The sequence below is a fragment of the Esox lucius genome, chromosome 2 (genome assembly GCF_011004845.1).
Source record: "Esox lucius isolate fEsoLuc1 chromosome 2, fEsoLuc1.pri, whole genome shotgun sequence".
NCBI lineage: Eukaryota > Metazoa > Chordata > Actinopteri > Esociformes > Esocidae > Esox > Esox lucius.
In genome coordinates this window covers 5,783,018-5,799,193 of record NC_047570.1, presented here as the reverse complement: position 1 = coordinate 5,799,193, position 16,176 = coordinate 5,783,018, and the positions used below count along the sequence as shown (strand labels likewise).

Sequence of the window (16,176 nt, the reverse complement as noted above, 5' to 3'; positions counted from 1 at the left end):
AAATAGCATCTTTGAACTGCATGGCTTAGCCATTTTAACAGCGTAGTAACAGGCTTACTAGTATCTACTAATTTACTACTTGGAATTGAGTGATTGCTAGCAATATTTTACACTGCCAAAGCTATTTCATGGCACAACAACGTTTGTTTTTCTTTCATTCGTGAATGACATTAATAAAATCAATATAGGTGACGATAACTGACTATCGTCAACTGAAAGAAGACAGAATCGTAGAAACCCCACCTCTGTTACTCTGCGCAAGGGGTTTTGTGCTAGCCTATATTACCTCAAAAAACATGCACAGATGCACTTAGAAAATCGACCAGAAACAGGTCACAATACAAACATAAACAATTTTATTTAGCCAGCAAAGTTTTTGTCTATCTGCAAAAAATCCAAAGGCATTCATTTGTTTTAACTGTGGGTGGCTTAAACACTTGTCCCCTCCCTACATGGCAGCCTGCGTCTCTAACCACTACGCTATGGGTGGTCAGCCAGCCAGTCAGTCAGTCGATCACACTGTAAGAGACATTTGCTCTTCTTTGCTGGCTTCTTTGCTGGCTCTGGGAAAAAAAAACAGAATGCAAATAATTTAAACCCTAGAAAAATTGTACCAGTACAAATGTCGAAACTGAGAAATGTTATTGTTTCTTGGAAAATACATGCTCACAATGAATTTGAAGCAAGCAACACATTTCAAAAACACTGGGAGAGGTACCAAAAGACTGGAAATGTTGCAAAATGTTAAAAACTAAACCTGGTGTAATATCTCACAACTAATTTGGTCAGTTGCCAACAGGTCAGTAACATTATTGGGTATTAAAAGATCATTCCAGAGAGGATGGGCCTGTCAGAATGGGGAAGAGGTTCAACACTCTGTGAAAGACTGCACGGGCAAATAGTGCCACAACTCAAAAATAACTTATCACAATGTAAAATTGCAAAGAGTTGTGGGACCTCAACATCTACAGTACACAAAATCATTTAAAGTCAAAGTGCAAGATTATTTTCGGGAATCACGGACATCATGTTCTCTGGGCTAAAGAGGAGAGGGACCATCCAGCTTGTTATCAGTGCACAGTGCAAAAGCCAGCATTTGTGATGGTATGAGGGTGCATTAGTGCACATGGCATGGGTGACTTGCACTTCTGTGAAGGCACCATAAATATAGGAACAATATATATATAGGTTTGGAGCAACATATGCTGCCATTAAGACAATATCTTTTTCAGGGAAGGCCTTGCTTATTTCAGCAGGACAATGCCAAACCACATTCTGCACGTATCACAAGAACATAGCTCTGTAGTAAAAGAGTCCAGGTGCTAAAATGACCTGCCTGCAGTCCAGATCTGTACTCTATTGAAAACATTTGGCACATTATGAAATTACAAATACAGCAATGGAGACCCCGAACTGTTGAGCAGCTACAATCCTATATCAAGCAAGAATGAGACAACATCCCACTTTCAAAACTAACACTTGTTGATAAAGGATCACAGATCACAGATCACAAACACATTTTGATAAATGAGGTGATGCAACATGCCCCTGTCCCACCATTTTTGAAAGGGGTTGCTGGCATCAAATTCAAATTGGGCATGATTCTTTCAAAAACAACAACATTTCTCAATTTCAACATTTGATATGTTGTCTTTGTACTACTTTCAATTTAATATAGGGATACATGATTTGCACATCATTGCATTCTGTTTTTATTAGCATTTTACACAGCAACTATTTTGGAAACAGCATTGTATATACACTCACCTAAAGGATTATTAGGAACACCTGTTCAATTTCTCATTAATGCAATTATCTAATCAACCGATCACATGGCAGTAGTTTCAATGCATTTAGGGGTGTGGTCCTGGTCAAGACAATCTCCTGAACTCCAAACTGAATGTCAGAATGGGAAAGAAAGGTGATTTAAGCAATTTTGAGCGTGGTATGGTTGTTGGTGCCAGACGGGCCGGTCTGAGTATTTCACAATCTGCTCAGTTACTGGGATTTTCACGCACAACCATTTCTAGGGTTTACAAAGAATGGTGTGAAAAGGGAAAAACATCCAGCATACGGCAGTCCGGTGGGCGAAAATGCCTTGTTGATGCTAGAGGTCAGAGGAGAATGGGCCGACTGATTCAAGCTGATAGAAGAGCAACTTTGACTGAAATAACCACTCGTTACAACCGAGGTATGCAGCAAAGCATTTGTGAAGCCACAACACGCACAACCTTGAGGCGGATGGGCTACAACAGCAGAAGACCCCACCTGGTACCACTCATCTCTACTACAAATAGGAAAAAAAGGCTACAATTTGCACGAGCTCACCAAAATTGGACAGTTGAAGACTGGAAGAATGTTGCCTGGTCTGATGAGTCTCGATTTCTGTTGAGTCAGAATTTGGCGTAAACAGAATGAGAACATGGATCCATCATGCCTTGTTACCACTGTGCAGGCTGGTGGTGGTGGTGTAATGGTGTGGGGGATGTTTTCTTGGCACACTTTAGGCCCCTTAGTGCCAATTGGGCATTGCTTAAATGCCACAGCCTACCTGAGCATTGTTTCTGACCATGTCCATCCCTTTATGACCACCATGTACCCACCATGTACCCATCCTCTGATGGCTACTTCCAGCAGGATAATGCACCATGTCACAAAGCTCAAATCATTTCAAATTGGTTTCTTGAACATGACAATGAGTTCACGGTACTGAAATGGCCCCCACAGTCACCAGATCTCAACCCAATTGAGCATCCTTGGGATGTGGTGGAACGGGAGCTTCGTGCCCTGGATGTGCATCCAACAAATCTCCATCAACTGCAAGATGCTATCCTATCAATATGGGCCAACATTTCTAAAGAATGCTTTCAGCACCTTGTTGAATCAATGCCACGTAGAATTAAGGCAGTTCTGAAGGCGAAAGGGGGTCAAACACAGTATTAGTATGGTGTTCCTAATAATCCTTTAGGTGAGTGTAGAATAATGAATAGGCTACCTAATGTCTAACAACATTTGACCCAAAATAAACACTGCCTGCCATGCCATTCTGCTTTTATCATATTGCCTGCTCAACCAGGAAGTATTCATTGGTAGGTACTGGAAGTGTGCATCCCCTGTCCAACACCCACAAAGTGGGCAGGTGCCCAACCTACCGCAAGAGGTCACTAGAGCACAACGAGACAAGGCAGCCCTGTAGAATATTAACCCGCCCACCCTGGACAGTACTGAGCCAATTTGCTCTGGTCTCTGTGTGACCCCCGGACACATGTAATGACAGTCTTTACCATGTCTGTCCTGAATAAAGGCTTTTGATATTCCTAATTTGAAAATGTTAGAAACAAGTGCAGCATATTACACAACTTCAACAAAATATAAACAAATTACACAAAAATGTGAATGTGCCTCAATTAAAAATAAGTTTGGACATTTGCTTTTAGACAGTTCTTGACTGACGATAGATTAAACCGCTTTGGCTGTGCGTCAGACAAATTCTAGAAACTCTCCACACAACAAGCCCCAGCACTGGATAATGAGGACAGTTGGAATCTTCTCACTGATAAATTTCACAACACTGCCCTTGAAACAGAGGCTAATTACAACCATTCAGGACACATGAGATGGATTGGGATTGAGGCAAAAGAGAGAATAACAAATAGAAAAAACAAAGAAATTACTGTGTATGACATCACTGAATTTTATGTAAACACGATGCTATGACATTACTTTTCCTTACCGAATGTACACTAGATTTCAGCCCTCTGCCAATGGTCAATATGTTTCGTGCGGAACACAGCAGTTGGACATCAGTCCTACTTTGATGTATTACAAACAAGGCTTCTTAAAATGTATTTTAACTAGTTTTCACAGACAATACCTATACCACTACATAAATCCAGGCAGCCTGTCTAATGAAGTCATCTCTATAACCTAGCACACTTTCAACAGGAGAGGCATAGGTGGTTTTAAATATGTAGGTCTAGACAGTACCATACTGCCATCAAGTGGAATACTGAGGAGCAACATGAAAACAGTCCTACAACACATTCGAAAAGTATTCAGAAGCCTCATTTCCCACATTTTGTTACCTAACAGATTTATTCTAAAAAGGATTGAAAAAGAAAATCCACACTGATCTACACAACATACTCCATAATGACCCAACAAAATCTGTTTTCTAGACTTTAGAGTTTTTGGCAAATTTATAAAAGATATATTGACCTCAGAAACTTTGCTATGACTACTTGATTGGAGAAACACTTGTGTATATGAGATCACACAGTTGACAGTGTCTGTCAGAGCAGAACCCAGGCCAAACAGGTCAAAGGAATTGTCCCAAGAGCTCAGAGAAAGGATTGTGTCAGGGCACAGATCTAGGAAAGGGTACCACACTATTTCTGCAGCATTGAAGGTCCCCAATATCACAGTAGCCTCTATCATTCTTAAATGGAATAAACTTGGAACAACCATCAAGCTTCCCAGCCAATCTGAGCAAAAGGGGGAGAAGGGGCTTGGGCATGGAGGGGACAACCTTCCAGAAGAACAAACATCTGTAGCACTCTACCAATCAGGCCTTAATGGTAGAGTGGCCACACAGAAACAACTCCTCAGTAAAAAGCAGTCTTGGAGTTTACCAAACGGCACCTGAAGGACTGTTAGACAACAAAGACACAATATTATCTGGTCTGATGAAACCAAGATTGAAATCTCTGGTCTGAATGCCAAGCATCACATAAAGAAAACCAAGGACTGCTCATCACATACCAACCCTACAGCGAACCATGGTGGTGACAGCATAATTGTGTTACCAAGTTATTCAGCAGCAGGGACTGGGAGAATAAACCAGATCAGATGTTTGAAGAAACCCTGCTCCAGAGCACACAGGACCTCAGAGGTAAGCTGGAGGTAAGCTTCACCTTTCAACAGGAAAACGACCCTAAGTACACAGCCAAAACTCAGTAGCAGCTCCAAGTCATTTTAAAACTCTGTAATTTCAGTACTTTAAAAGGTAATCACCACAAAAGTGTTATCATTTACCTTCATTGCTGTTTTGATAAATGTTGCTCCAAGTATTTCCTTCCTTTAAAGTTTCTGGGATTTTCTATGTGGAATCAAACCATGTGCCGGTCTACATAGATTGGCATAATCTTATTGATATTGGCTGTTAATGGGGTTCATATCTTGTGTGTCATTTAAGATGACTAATATATCATGTGAAAATTACTAAGATTTGAAGCTGAGTTCACAGGCACTTTAAGGCATGTGTGGTTATCCAAGCTTATGTAAGCTTAAAGGAGCAATTAAGGTTAATTGTCTTGCTCAAGGGAGCGATGTTAGACTGTTCAAATCATCTTCGATTGCATTTGAACCATTTTGCTTTTGATCTCTCGTCCACTGGTCCAAAAAATAGGCTATCTGCCTTCTCTTTAGCTCCTAGTTATGTTACAAGTCATACATGCATATGTGAAGTGTAAACTTTTATATGTGGCCAAATGTGCCACTCATATCCCCCTCTTTGGTACAAAGCTTTGAGTAAACAAGGCCATAACCTTGTATAAGGTTTGGTGCATGTAAGAAAAAAAGTCATCTCGAAGAGGAGTCCTGAGTTTCTGACTTGGAATACAGTCTGAGCTGGTTCTCAGTTGTCATAAACCTACGGAAGGTTGGAGATTTCGTTACTGGTTTCAAATTCCCAGTTGTCTCGTCTTCCAAAAAAATCCTAATGCTAAAGGCTAATCAGAGAAGCTTCAGGACTTTTTTTTGTTTGTCACAGGTTTCAAACTAATTCCATAGAGGGCTGGGTGTCTGCAGGTTTACTTGTTTTAATTTTTTTCTGTTAAACTGGAATTCAGGTATTTACTAATTAGCTGGACAGTACTTATCGGAGACCCACCAAGCTAATTTGGGATAGACCTGTAGATGTACTGCACATTCGGAAAGTATTCAGACCCCTTTACTTTTTCCACATATTGTTACTTTACAGCCTTATTCTAATATTCATAAATTCGATTTTGTCCTTATCAATATACACACAATACCCCACAATGACCAAGCAAAAAAATTATAAAAATAGTACATGGACAATAGTATTCAGACCCCTTTACTCATTACTTTGTTGAATCACTTTGACAGTGATTACAGCCTTGAGTCAACTTTGGTATGATGTTACCAGCTTGGCACACCTATATTTGGGGTGTAACTCCTATTCTCTGCCAACCCTCTCAAGCTGTCAGACTGAATGGGTAATGTTGGTGCACAGCCATTTTCAGTTCTCTCTGAAGATGTTCAAATGGCTTCAAGTCCGTGCTCTTGCTGGGCATCTCCAGGACATTAACAGTCTTATCTTAGAGCTGCTCCTGATTTGTTTTGGCTGTGTGCAATGAAGGTTAATGATAACACTTCTGTGGTGATTACCTATTAAAGTAATGAAATGATAGGGTTTTAAAATGACTGCAAACTTAAGTAAACCACCCGTTAAAAAAAACGTTTTCTGACACAATCAACTGGCGCAATTTCCAACAAGACAATGTGAACAGTAATGTGGTGGCATTCCAAACTGCCACCACACTCAGCAGGGGAACTCAAACCATGTGATGCTTCTCTGTCAAAAACGTAAACCGCAAAGTCTGTCAAAACATAAAGGATGAACACATTCTAGGGTCACATCTGACAATGCATGTCAGGAAATATCCAATACGATTAGAAACTTTTCTATCGGCCAGCAACAAAAAGCCTGGAGAGTTTAGAGTCCTCCACACTTACAAAGACAGATTGCAAACGACCAATGTCCCCTTTAGTTGCATTGAACTCCACTCTGCCAAACAATCTTAACCAGTCGGACTGCAGACTTGACTCTCTACCCCCTGTATTAATGTGACTAACCAAGGTCACTTTCTCCCTCACTCACTGAACAAACAAAAAACACAGAACTGCAGGAAGGTTGCCAGCCCAGATAGGGTGTCTGCAGCCAGACCTAGACTATGTTGATCAGCATGTGCCTCAACTACAACACCCTTACCTGCATCAATCAATCACATGTATTTATAAAGCCCTTTTTACATCAGCAGTTGTCACAAAGTGCTTTTACAAAACACCCAGCCTTAAACCCTAAGGAACAAACAACAGTAGTGTTGAATTTCAGTGTCTAGGAAAAACTCCCTATGAAGGCCGAAATCTAGGAAGAAACCTAGAGAGGACCCAGGCTAAGAGGGGTGGCCAGTCCTCTTCTGGCTGAGCAGGGTGAACATATTAAGAGTACAAATTGTAATAATTAATAAATGCATGTGGGCTGAGTCCTATTTAAATTTAGTCCAGTCGGAAACATGCCCAGATGGACAAGGACAGGGACAACCCACCAAATAAAGGTAGAATTTGGCTGTGGCGTGTAATGCAGTCACTCTTACTAGCCACTTTTTCGGGTTGCATTCTATACATCTATACACAGGGTTTTTATTGAATTCAAAGCTCAAAGGCAACAGCCTTCCCAAAATCTCGCACCGCCTCTGTGTGTTGGCATGGTAAAACATGATTTTGCGCTCATATACAAAAAACCAGCGAAACACTGCAGCTAAAATGACGGTAGGAGGAACATTTTTCCATATTGAGTGTTGCCAGGTGGGGTATGTTTCCTAAACAATTGGGGTATTTTTCATGGGCTTTTCTGGAGTCTGCAGCAGAATACAGTTTATGGTCAATTAAATCTGGCAACCTTGCATGCAGGACCACACGGTTCCAGACATCGCGGAGATGAGTAATGTCAAAAAACAGGTGGATACTAGTTCTTTTAAACCCAAGCAAGTCAAAATATTCAATTAAAACGTAACCTGAAACTACATCTAATCCGCATAACTTTAAAAAAAAAAAAAAAAAGAGGGGGACATGAGTGGCACATTTGGCCTAAAATTACTGATTTGTTTTTAAAGAGAGATCGTGAGACAAAGATGACTGGTGAAAATACCATCAGATTAGGGTATGTAATATCACCAAAAACATTAGGCTATATATGCAATATAGAGTAAAAAATATATAATTAACATATTTAAATTACTAACAATATAAATATATGAACGTGAAGACGCTGGATCAGTGACAGCCGCAGAGCCTAGTAGAGATCAACAATGTAAAAAGGATGAGGAAAAACTTGACAAGGCTGTAATAAATACAGCTCTGTTTCGTTTTTTGATGCAAGTCTATATTAACAAGAACATAGCATAACAAAAATAGACAACAATACTGACTGCGATTAATTATAAAGCTGATGGGTGATTTCACATTTCTTTTTAAATAACATGCTAATAGTTGTAGGTTATGTTAAGAATAAATATATTGCTTACATATTTTGGTTGATATTATGGAGGACATTTTAGCGTGCATTAGCTGCTCAAGTGGACATGGACAACAGGTCAAATTTAACACTATAATAGTATTTTTTATATAATGTGTGTAGTCACATTATATAAAGTATTTCACAGAGAGGTATCTGGTAGAGTGGGGTACCACCTTTGCCTAATAGTGACTGAACCAGTGAACAAGACAGGCTAAGATGTAGCACACCATAGTCAAATCTTATCAAATTAAACATAATTCCCCAACAACAAAATGGTGGCTAGTGAAAACGCAGAGCGGCTAGTAACTTTGGAAAACAACTAGCCACAGTGTCTGGTTAGCAAAAAAGTTAATTTCAAGTGCTGAATATGAATTGTATGTCATACATCTTCATATTAAAAACGTTCTAAATGTTTCGTATTGTGGAACTTGAACCATTTATACCAATTCAAATATAATAAAAAAAATTCCACCAGTGTAAGGCATTTGTGGAAATTCTACAGCAATAAAGATAGGGAAAGTGAATACATATTGAAATGAATCACAACATCTTATCAAAATTTTGTTAAAATGCTAGAATTCCATGTGATAGCTTGTTGTCATCCAATCTCAACGTGTTCAAAGTGGCACTAAATTAACTTTATGCACATTCAGAGATAGCCTATCTTCTTAATCAACTGAAGATGGAACTCAAAAGTAAAAGCTGTACAGCACTTAAAAGGTAACATTGCTATTTAGCAATTAATCAGAATGTTTTTTTTAGATTAGAAATCGCACCGTTTAAAGTAATGTTTTCTCAATTAGCTTGGTGTTAGTTAATTGGCGTTAGCTAACTCAACTAGCTGTCGTTTGTTATGTGGGGTTAGCTAGTTAGCTTAAGCTTCTCTATCCTCACTCCTTCAAACAATTGATTTGCTAAGTTTGCAATTACCAGTTTTACCAACTCAAAATAGTAGCAAGAAACTCAAACAGAAAAAAGATTTGGGCGATAGATCAGCTTAATCGTGGCAGTTATAAAACATTATAAAACTTTTCTATCATTTCTTATTTAAATTCATATTTGTTTCCTTTCCCTTTTCCATATAAAACAACCCCACAACCAACATTAAACCACCACCATCTCTTATATTCTCCAGGTTTTTTCTAAAACAACCTCTCAAGCCAAACACTGTTCACTGATAATATCAGTAGTTAACTCAATCAATCTCAGGTACAACCCTTCAGCCTGCCTTTCCCAGGATTTTATCATAGCCTAAATCATATCTTCTGATCCCACACCCAAAAAGTAGTCACTCACCACCCCCCCCCCCATGAAATTATTGTTCTTCTGTGCGAGCCAGCTAACTAGCTAAGGTTAAGTCAAACAGGTTTGCAAGTTAAGGAAAAACTTAAATAATTTGCATTGATTTGGGCATTAAAAAGTTTGACATTCAGTTGAGGACACAAAAGCCAAACTAAACTACATGTGAATTGAACTAAGAAACTTGGGACTTGAGATGGAGAAGGTTAAGAAGGGTGTGCAACATTGTGACCTGTTCCCAGCTCTTCTTTTTACTCATGTCAATGACCTCAGCCTCTGAAGGGCTAACCTAAGATAGACCTAAAACTCTCATGTTCTCACCTACATGAGATCTGATGTCACTGCACAGTACAAAAACTAAAATTAACAGGGTAAAATAGGGTTGGTCTGAACATTCCAGAAAATATGGAACCTCACAAAGATGAGCAAATAATTAAATGAAATAACCAACATGTGATTATAAAAGACACCACCAGCCTAAAATGCGAGCCAGGCATGGTAGCTGATGAGACGTGTTGAATGTCACATATTTTGTTTCGCCTTTATCTGGGACTGTGCCTCCAGGTCAAAGAGGATACAACAGCAGAAGAGCAGTCAATTCAACCACTGGTTGTTCATGTTACTTTCAGCATACGGAAAACAAAGCTAAGCATACAGCTCCGGAAAAAATTTAGAGAGCACTGCACCCTTTTATTTCCTTTCCAAAAAAGTTGAAAAGGAAAGTTTTGAGAGAGGAACAGATGTGCCCAATTTGCACTGGTCTCTAAATTTTAACACTTCTGTTCCTCACTCAAAACCTTCATTTTCGAGTGTTTTTGGAAAGGAAAGAAAAGAGTGCAGTGGTCTCTTAATTTCTTCTGGAGCTGTATATTTAGTTTTTCCTCACCAAAACATATTTCACCAAAACATAACACAGAACGTGACAGCTGCTTCTCTAACCTTCTCAGGAAATCGTTGTTGGGGCTTTCGTCAGGCACTTCTTGGTTTAAGGCCTCCTGTGCTACATTCGCCGCTGAACTTGAACTGGCAAACTGTCTGTAGACCCTTTCCCACCGGTCTGTCTCTTGGTTATAAACCAACCCCACCGCCTGTTCCCTCTGTGGAAGTGCGGCCCCCCCGTGAGGGAAAGCCGTGTCCCCTTCATCGGCACTGGGCCTTGGCTGGACCGGCTGTCTGCTGTCTGAGGCCTGGGACTCCTGCAGCGCGGCCGGACTCTGATCCGCAGGGCTGGGGTTAGGTGGCCGCTGTGAGCCGCTTGCTTCCTCTGGTATCAGGGACTGTCCGGTGCGCTCCCAGCGCTGTGTACCGTGGTTAAAAGCGAACAAGTTGTGGCAGACCCTGCAGCGGTTCATATGGCCTCGGGATGGACCAGAGCCTCTATCAACCCCATGTGGAGGGGAAGTTGCTACAGGCCGTTCAAAGTCTACGTTGCTGTTGAGCATCTCCTGACTCCGCTGCTCCTCGTCTCCCTCTCTGCTGGTGCTGCCGGACCACTCTGGGTGTTGCGTGCCATTGTATTCGGTGAAATAGCGATTTAAATTGCACCGCGGCACGTTGCGAATTGAACTGGGGCTGTGGCTCGGTCCCTCTATGAGGGGGTGGTGTCCGCTACCAACGCTTGCTCCATCTGCCGAGGCGTTCCCATCCCCATGGTGGCCGACCGTTGCCCGGGGAAAGCTCGCAACCTCTGTTACAGAGGTGTAGTCAGGCGCCTGAGAGGATCCTTCCTGTGGCCTCAGCGTGGACAGAAGGCTGACATATGAGGCACTGGTCCTGGGTGGAGATATCCTGAGATCCCCAGGACGCTCCGGACGCATGTCAAGCATGCTGCCCGTCCAGTTTGCCCCCGCCAGTCGCCCCGAGTGCTCTCTGCCTTGATGCTGACGGGCTCGGGCCGGAGTAGCGTTGGTTGCCAGGCGTTGGTTGGATGGTTGGATTCCACGCTGGCCAGTGCCCGGAGACGGAATGCGCAGCGGGCGACCTCCGGCACCGCCGTACACACTGCTGAAGGCGGAGGGCCGGTTGGAGGAGCGATGCTCGGATGGTTGCCGGGCCTCAGTGCGAGCAGAGGAGAAGGTGGAGGCGTGGGACCTGGCATTGAGGCTCTCAGGGTCCTCTTCAGTTGGTGAAGGGGCTCGGGTGGAAGAGCACCGACTGCAGAAGCAAACCATACCCAGGTGCTGCACGCAGCCCTGGTCGGGGGGCCGGGAGCGATTACTCAGAGCAGAGAATCGTCCGGAGGGGAAACCAGGCAGGTGAGCGGCCCCATCGGCAGCAGGCGAGGAAGGATCCTGGTCCTCGGACTGCGAGCCGGAGTTTCTCCATGACAGGATGTGCAGGAAGTTGTGGAGGATGGGCGTACGGCGCACCGGTTGAGACTGTGGGAAGGATCGCGGGCGGAAGTGGGGCATCTCTACACTATCCATGGGGACCTCAGAGTCATCATCACTCTGCTGAAAGGCACACAACAGGAACACAACAAAAGCATGTGTTGACATTAAGGGTTGTTCTATTCTCTGGGGTGAGTGAACTCATTTAACAATGACAACCTAAACACAAAGAAATCCAGTACACATCTTCCCTCCACTATTCTCACAGCAGAAAAAAATTGTTTGCTCTTAATGGACTTCCCTGATGAAATGTATCAAATTTAAATAGGTTAAAGAAAGGAAACGTGATACTTGTAATGTAAGCCCTTCTGCATGATTGTTTATTAACCAGAAACATCAGAGAGCAACACCTTACGAGTCACAACAGAGTTGAACCAAACATCTCTTTGCAATAGCCTGTCATTTTCATTTAGTTAGCAACCAAATGGGAAGTGGTAACTTATTTTTAGTCTGTGGTGGATAGAGCTCGAGGGCCCATTAGCAAATCAATGTAAATGAAAGCATCTACCTGCTATTGACAGCTTCACAAAATGGTAATGTTCTCACAGACAGAAATAGAATTAATTAAAATACAATTTGTAACATAGGTTTGCACACTTCGTTAAAAAGCTATTTTTTTTGGTTTCGTTTTTGAGCTAGCTTGCAAAAACACATGCTTTACTGTAGCTCGCCCCCTAGATGAATGTAGTGAACTACTGCAAGCACTTGCACAAGGGCTACTCAATTCAAACTGGTTAGCAGGAAGCTAAACAGGTGAGGCAAGCAGAGTTTTTTATTTATTTTTCTATGGTGGATTTGCTGTCGCAATTAAAGATGAAAGCCAACCTTGAACATTCAAGAACTCCAATATGGCTGGTTATGCCGGAAACGCATGAAAAGGAAGACTCATAGGGCCGGTTAGCCTAGAACAAAAAAACAAGCTCAATTGGGTTTTCTATTGAACTCGATTTTTTTGTCTTAAGCAAGGCTTATCCGTGTCTGTGAACCCAGACCCAAACAGTCTCTTTGTTAAATAATTGATTTCACTAGACTTACAGTATACCTGTCTTAATTGAAATGGTGCTCAGTGCTTTCATTAGCTAGATAGAGTTAGCATGCTAGCTAGTGACAATGACAGCTGAAAGTGACCCATTTGTGAATAATTTTCTGCTCCATGTGGACGTATCACAATATTACGATACATAATTTGTGAAAATGTATTAGCGGCCTACATCACACAGGGGTATCTTAACTAAAATATGTGGTCTGAAAAGAAGGCTATTATCTCAAAAGAGGGGTGGAACTGACTTTGGAGTCAGGCTTTAAATAATGTAAAGACATTCTCTCACCTGTTGGTTAGATGGATTCACTATAGCTGTCAACAGGTAATGACCCAGAGGGTCAAATCTCACCAGTCTGCAACAGAACATTCACTTTTTGATTTAATACAGTCTGAGATAACTGGATTCAAGTTTACCAATGCAAAGTCAACAGAACTAACACAGTGGAAATAATAGTAATATATAGCTACGTTTGAGTCAACTGTCAGACCTGACTCTCTCTGTCTCACTGGCAGTCTTGACTAGGGCAAATGGCTCCCGTCTACTCCAGTCCCAGAAGTGAACCTCGTTGTGTGTAGCAATTAGAAGGAGCTGGGCAGTAGGGTGAAAGGCAAGGGAAGCAATGGCCATGTTGCTCTCTGTGAACCAGCTCTCACTGCCGCCCTGAGAAACAGAGGGACCATAAAATGTATAAAATAAGACAATAACATTACATACATGCACAAAAAACAACAATATCACATTATACAATTACATCTCGAGAGTGCAGCCAAATCAATTGGTAGGGAGGAAATCGTGTGGTAATGAAGAGAGGTTATGGTGATCTACAGAAGTGTAATGTCACACATTCAGTCCCTGTAGTTCCTCTGCATTATAAGATGGCAACCCACTCACATGCAGGTCCCAGATGCGGACCTCTCCATCCAGACATCCTGAAGCCATCAATCCAGGGATGGTAGGGTGAAAGGTCAGACACCAAGGAGTGCGGCGATGGCCCACCAGAGAGTGGACACATGTCCCTGTCTTAACCTCTGTTATGTAAATGTTATGGTTGACATGAGTGGAAGCCATTAGGGTCCTATAGGGAAGAAAAACATTAACCCTCAGCTTACAGATCCTAATATTCAACCTCCTCTCAGTAAACAACATTTAACAGGACTTTACTCACCTGTCTGGGCTGAAAGCCAATAAGAAGGTAGAACGAGGGTTGTCTGGTAAGTCCACTTTCTGAGGATGAAAATGAAGGGCATAAATCCAAAAACGTCTCCAATCATGAGTTACTATACTAGGAAACAGTTTCATGATTGTCATCCATGCCTCACCAAGGCTTTTTCTTACCTGGCTCTGCCATTTCATCCGTCGGGTCTTATCTTCGACAAGTTGCTGCAGGAGGCGATGCGAGTCAAGGCCACGTGCACCACGTTCACGGCAAGACAGTACCCAGACCGAATTCTTTGGACTGACAGTCTTCATCGCACTCCTTCACATTGGTGTTTGTTGGTCTTAGTCGTAACGGTTTAAAGCTAAGGTGTGTCTGTGTCCCGCTTGTAGGCTAGGGAGCAGTACACAATTAGGCTAGTAACGGACGGGGATAGATAAAGAGCATTACATTTAAGACCCCTTCACTTTATAATAATATACTGTAGAGAAAAAAATACTGTGGCCACATGGAAGCGAAAGAAAATGGGTTGTTATGAAACTTGAAAACGCTAGTTAGGCTAGCTGCCGATGTTTTCAAAATGACTTACCAACTACTTCTGAAAAATGCCAAATAAGTACAAAAACAGTCGAGGCCAAAGTGTATGCTACTCAAGCAAGAGGGAGTCTTGAGACAACCCTACATTTGCCCAAACTAGGTAGTTCGCTACCGACCATCAGCGATTATGTTGAAGTATTCGACCATGTTCCTACCTTTTCCCAATGTTTTTGTTGTATGATATCGTGGACTTCAGTTAGCTACAGTAGATGCCCTATACGAGGATCTGAAACATTCTCGTATAATTAGTTGTTACGTTCTAAGACATTTTATTTTGTGTTAAAATACTATGGTTAGCTAGCTAAGTTATTTTCTTCAAAACATTACCCAGCTGGCTGGACCTGCCACAGCTCATCATTTTAGGCATTACCAATGGAACACAGATAAAAATCTTGATGCACTCCAATCATCACTTACAAAGGGCTAATTTTGCTTATCCAAATAAATGTATTGTTAACAAATCCTACATATAAAGCAAAAGTGTTTACAGAATATATATTCAGGTTTTTTTTATGATTAGCATCAAAACTGGGTCATGGCCAGTATCCAAGGATCTTATCCAGAAAACATGTTCATAATGGACTTTTAGTAGTTTTAAATGTGTTAACTATGATTATGGATTAAAAAGAACTAAAATACAACAACTTTTACTAAAAACTTTAGGCGCTGCTCAAACATAAAATGTTCGTGTGTAGCAATGGTGATTGGTCAAGACCCCACGTCCTGTATTTTTTTTAATAGCCTGCGTTGGCGTTATACACAGTAGAGCGTTTATGGGGAGTTGGGAACTTGGAAACTCGTACATTTTCATTTTTCGGCAATATTGCAGTGACATAAGTTGGAAAGCGTTTTTCAGATAAAAGTCCGGTTGAGTAAATACACTTTCACAGGCTTGATGGAAACATCAAACATCAATCGAATTTCATGGACCAAACGTATTTACGTTTGACAGATGTCGATTTTCCATACCTCGTCATATTACCGGAGAGAATTTGGTTTTATGTTTGATATTTAGAGTTTGCTTGTTAATAGCGCTCCCCCAAAACGCCCTACAAAGACGACAGCAATATACAGGTGCTGGTCATAAAATTTGAATATCATCAACATTTATTTCAGTAATTCCATTCAAAAAGGGCAACTTGTATATTATATTCATTCATTGCACACAGATGGATATATTTCAAATGTTTATTTCTTTTAATTGTGATGATTATAACTGACAACTAATGAAAATCCCAAATTCAGTATCTCAGAAAATTAGAATATTACTTAAGACCAATACAAAAAAAATATTTTTAGAAATGTTGGCCAACCGAAAAGTATGAACATGAAAAGTATGAGCATGTACAGCACTCAATACTTAGTTGG

General features: G+C 41.3%; 1 protein-coding gene across 12 annotated transcripts in view; it reads right to left on the bottom strand.

Moving 5' to 3' along the window:
• The window catches only part of ambra1a (autophagy/beclin-1 regulator 1a), a 115,082-nt gene extending 99,565 nt beyond the window's left edge, over window positions 1-15,517 (bottom strand). For 5 of the 12 annotated variants that reach the window (XM_010899376.4, XM_010899383.4, XM_020055069.3 and 2 more), the window contains exons 1-7: window positions 14,964-15,517; window positions 14,391-14,604; window positions 14,221-14,279; window positions 13,947-14,130; window positions 13,543-13,715; window positions 13,341-13,407; window positions 10,562-12,072 (exon numbers count right to left, since the gene is read on the bottom strand). In XM_010899376.4, coding sequence (XP_010897678.2) covers window positions 10,562-12,072; window positions 13,341-13,407; window positions 13,543-13,715; window positions 13,947-14,130; window positions 14,221-14,279; window positions 14,391-14,525 — 2,129 coding nt within the window. In that variant the 5' untranslated portion in view covers window positions 14,526-14,604; window positions 14,964-15,517. Of the gene's footprint in view, window positions 1-10,561; window positions 12,076-13,340; window positions 13,408-13,542; window positions 13,716-13,946; window positions 14,131-14,220; window positions 14,280-14,390; window positions 14,605-14,963 lie in introns of all 12 variants that reach the window. The other 7 variants (XM_010899377.4, XM_010899380.4, XM_010899378.4 and 4 more) reach the window with 4 other exon arrangements.
• Between the last annotated feature and the right edge of the window lie 659 nt (window positions 15,518-16,176).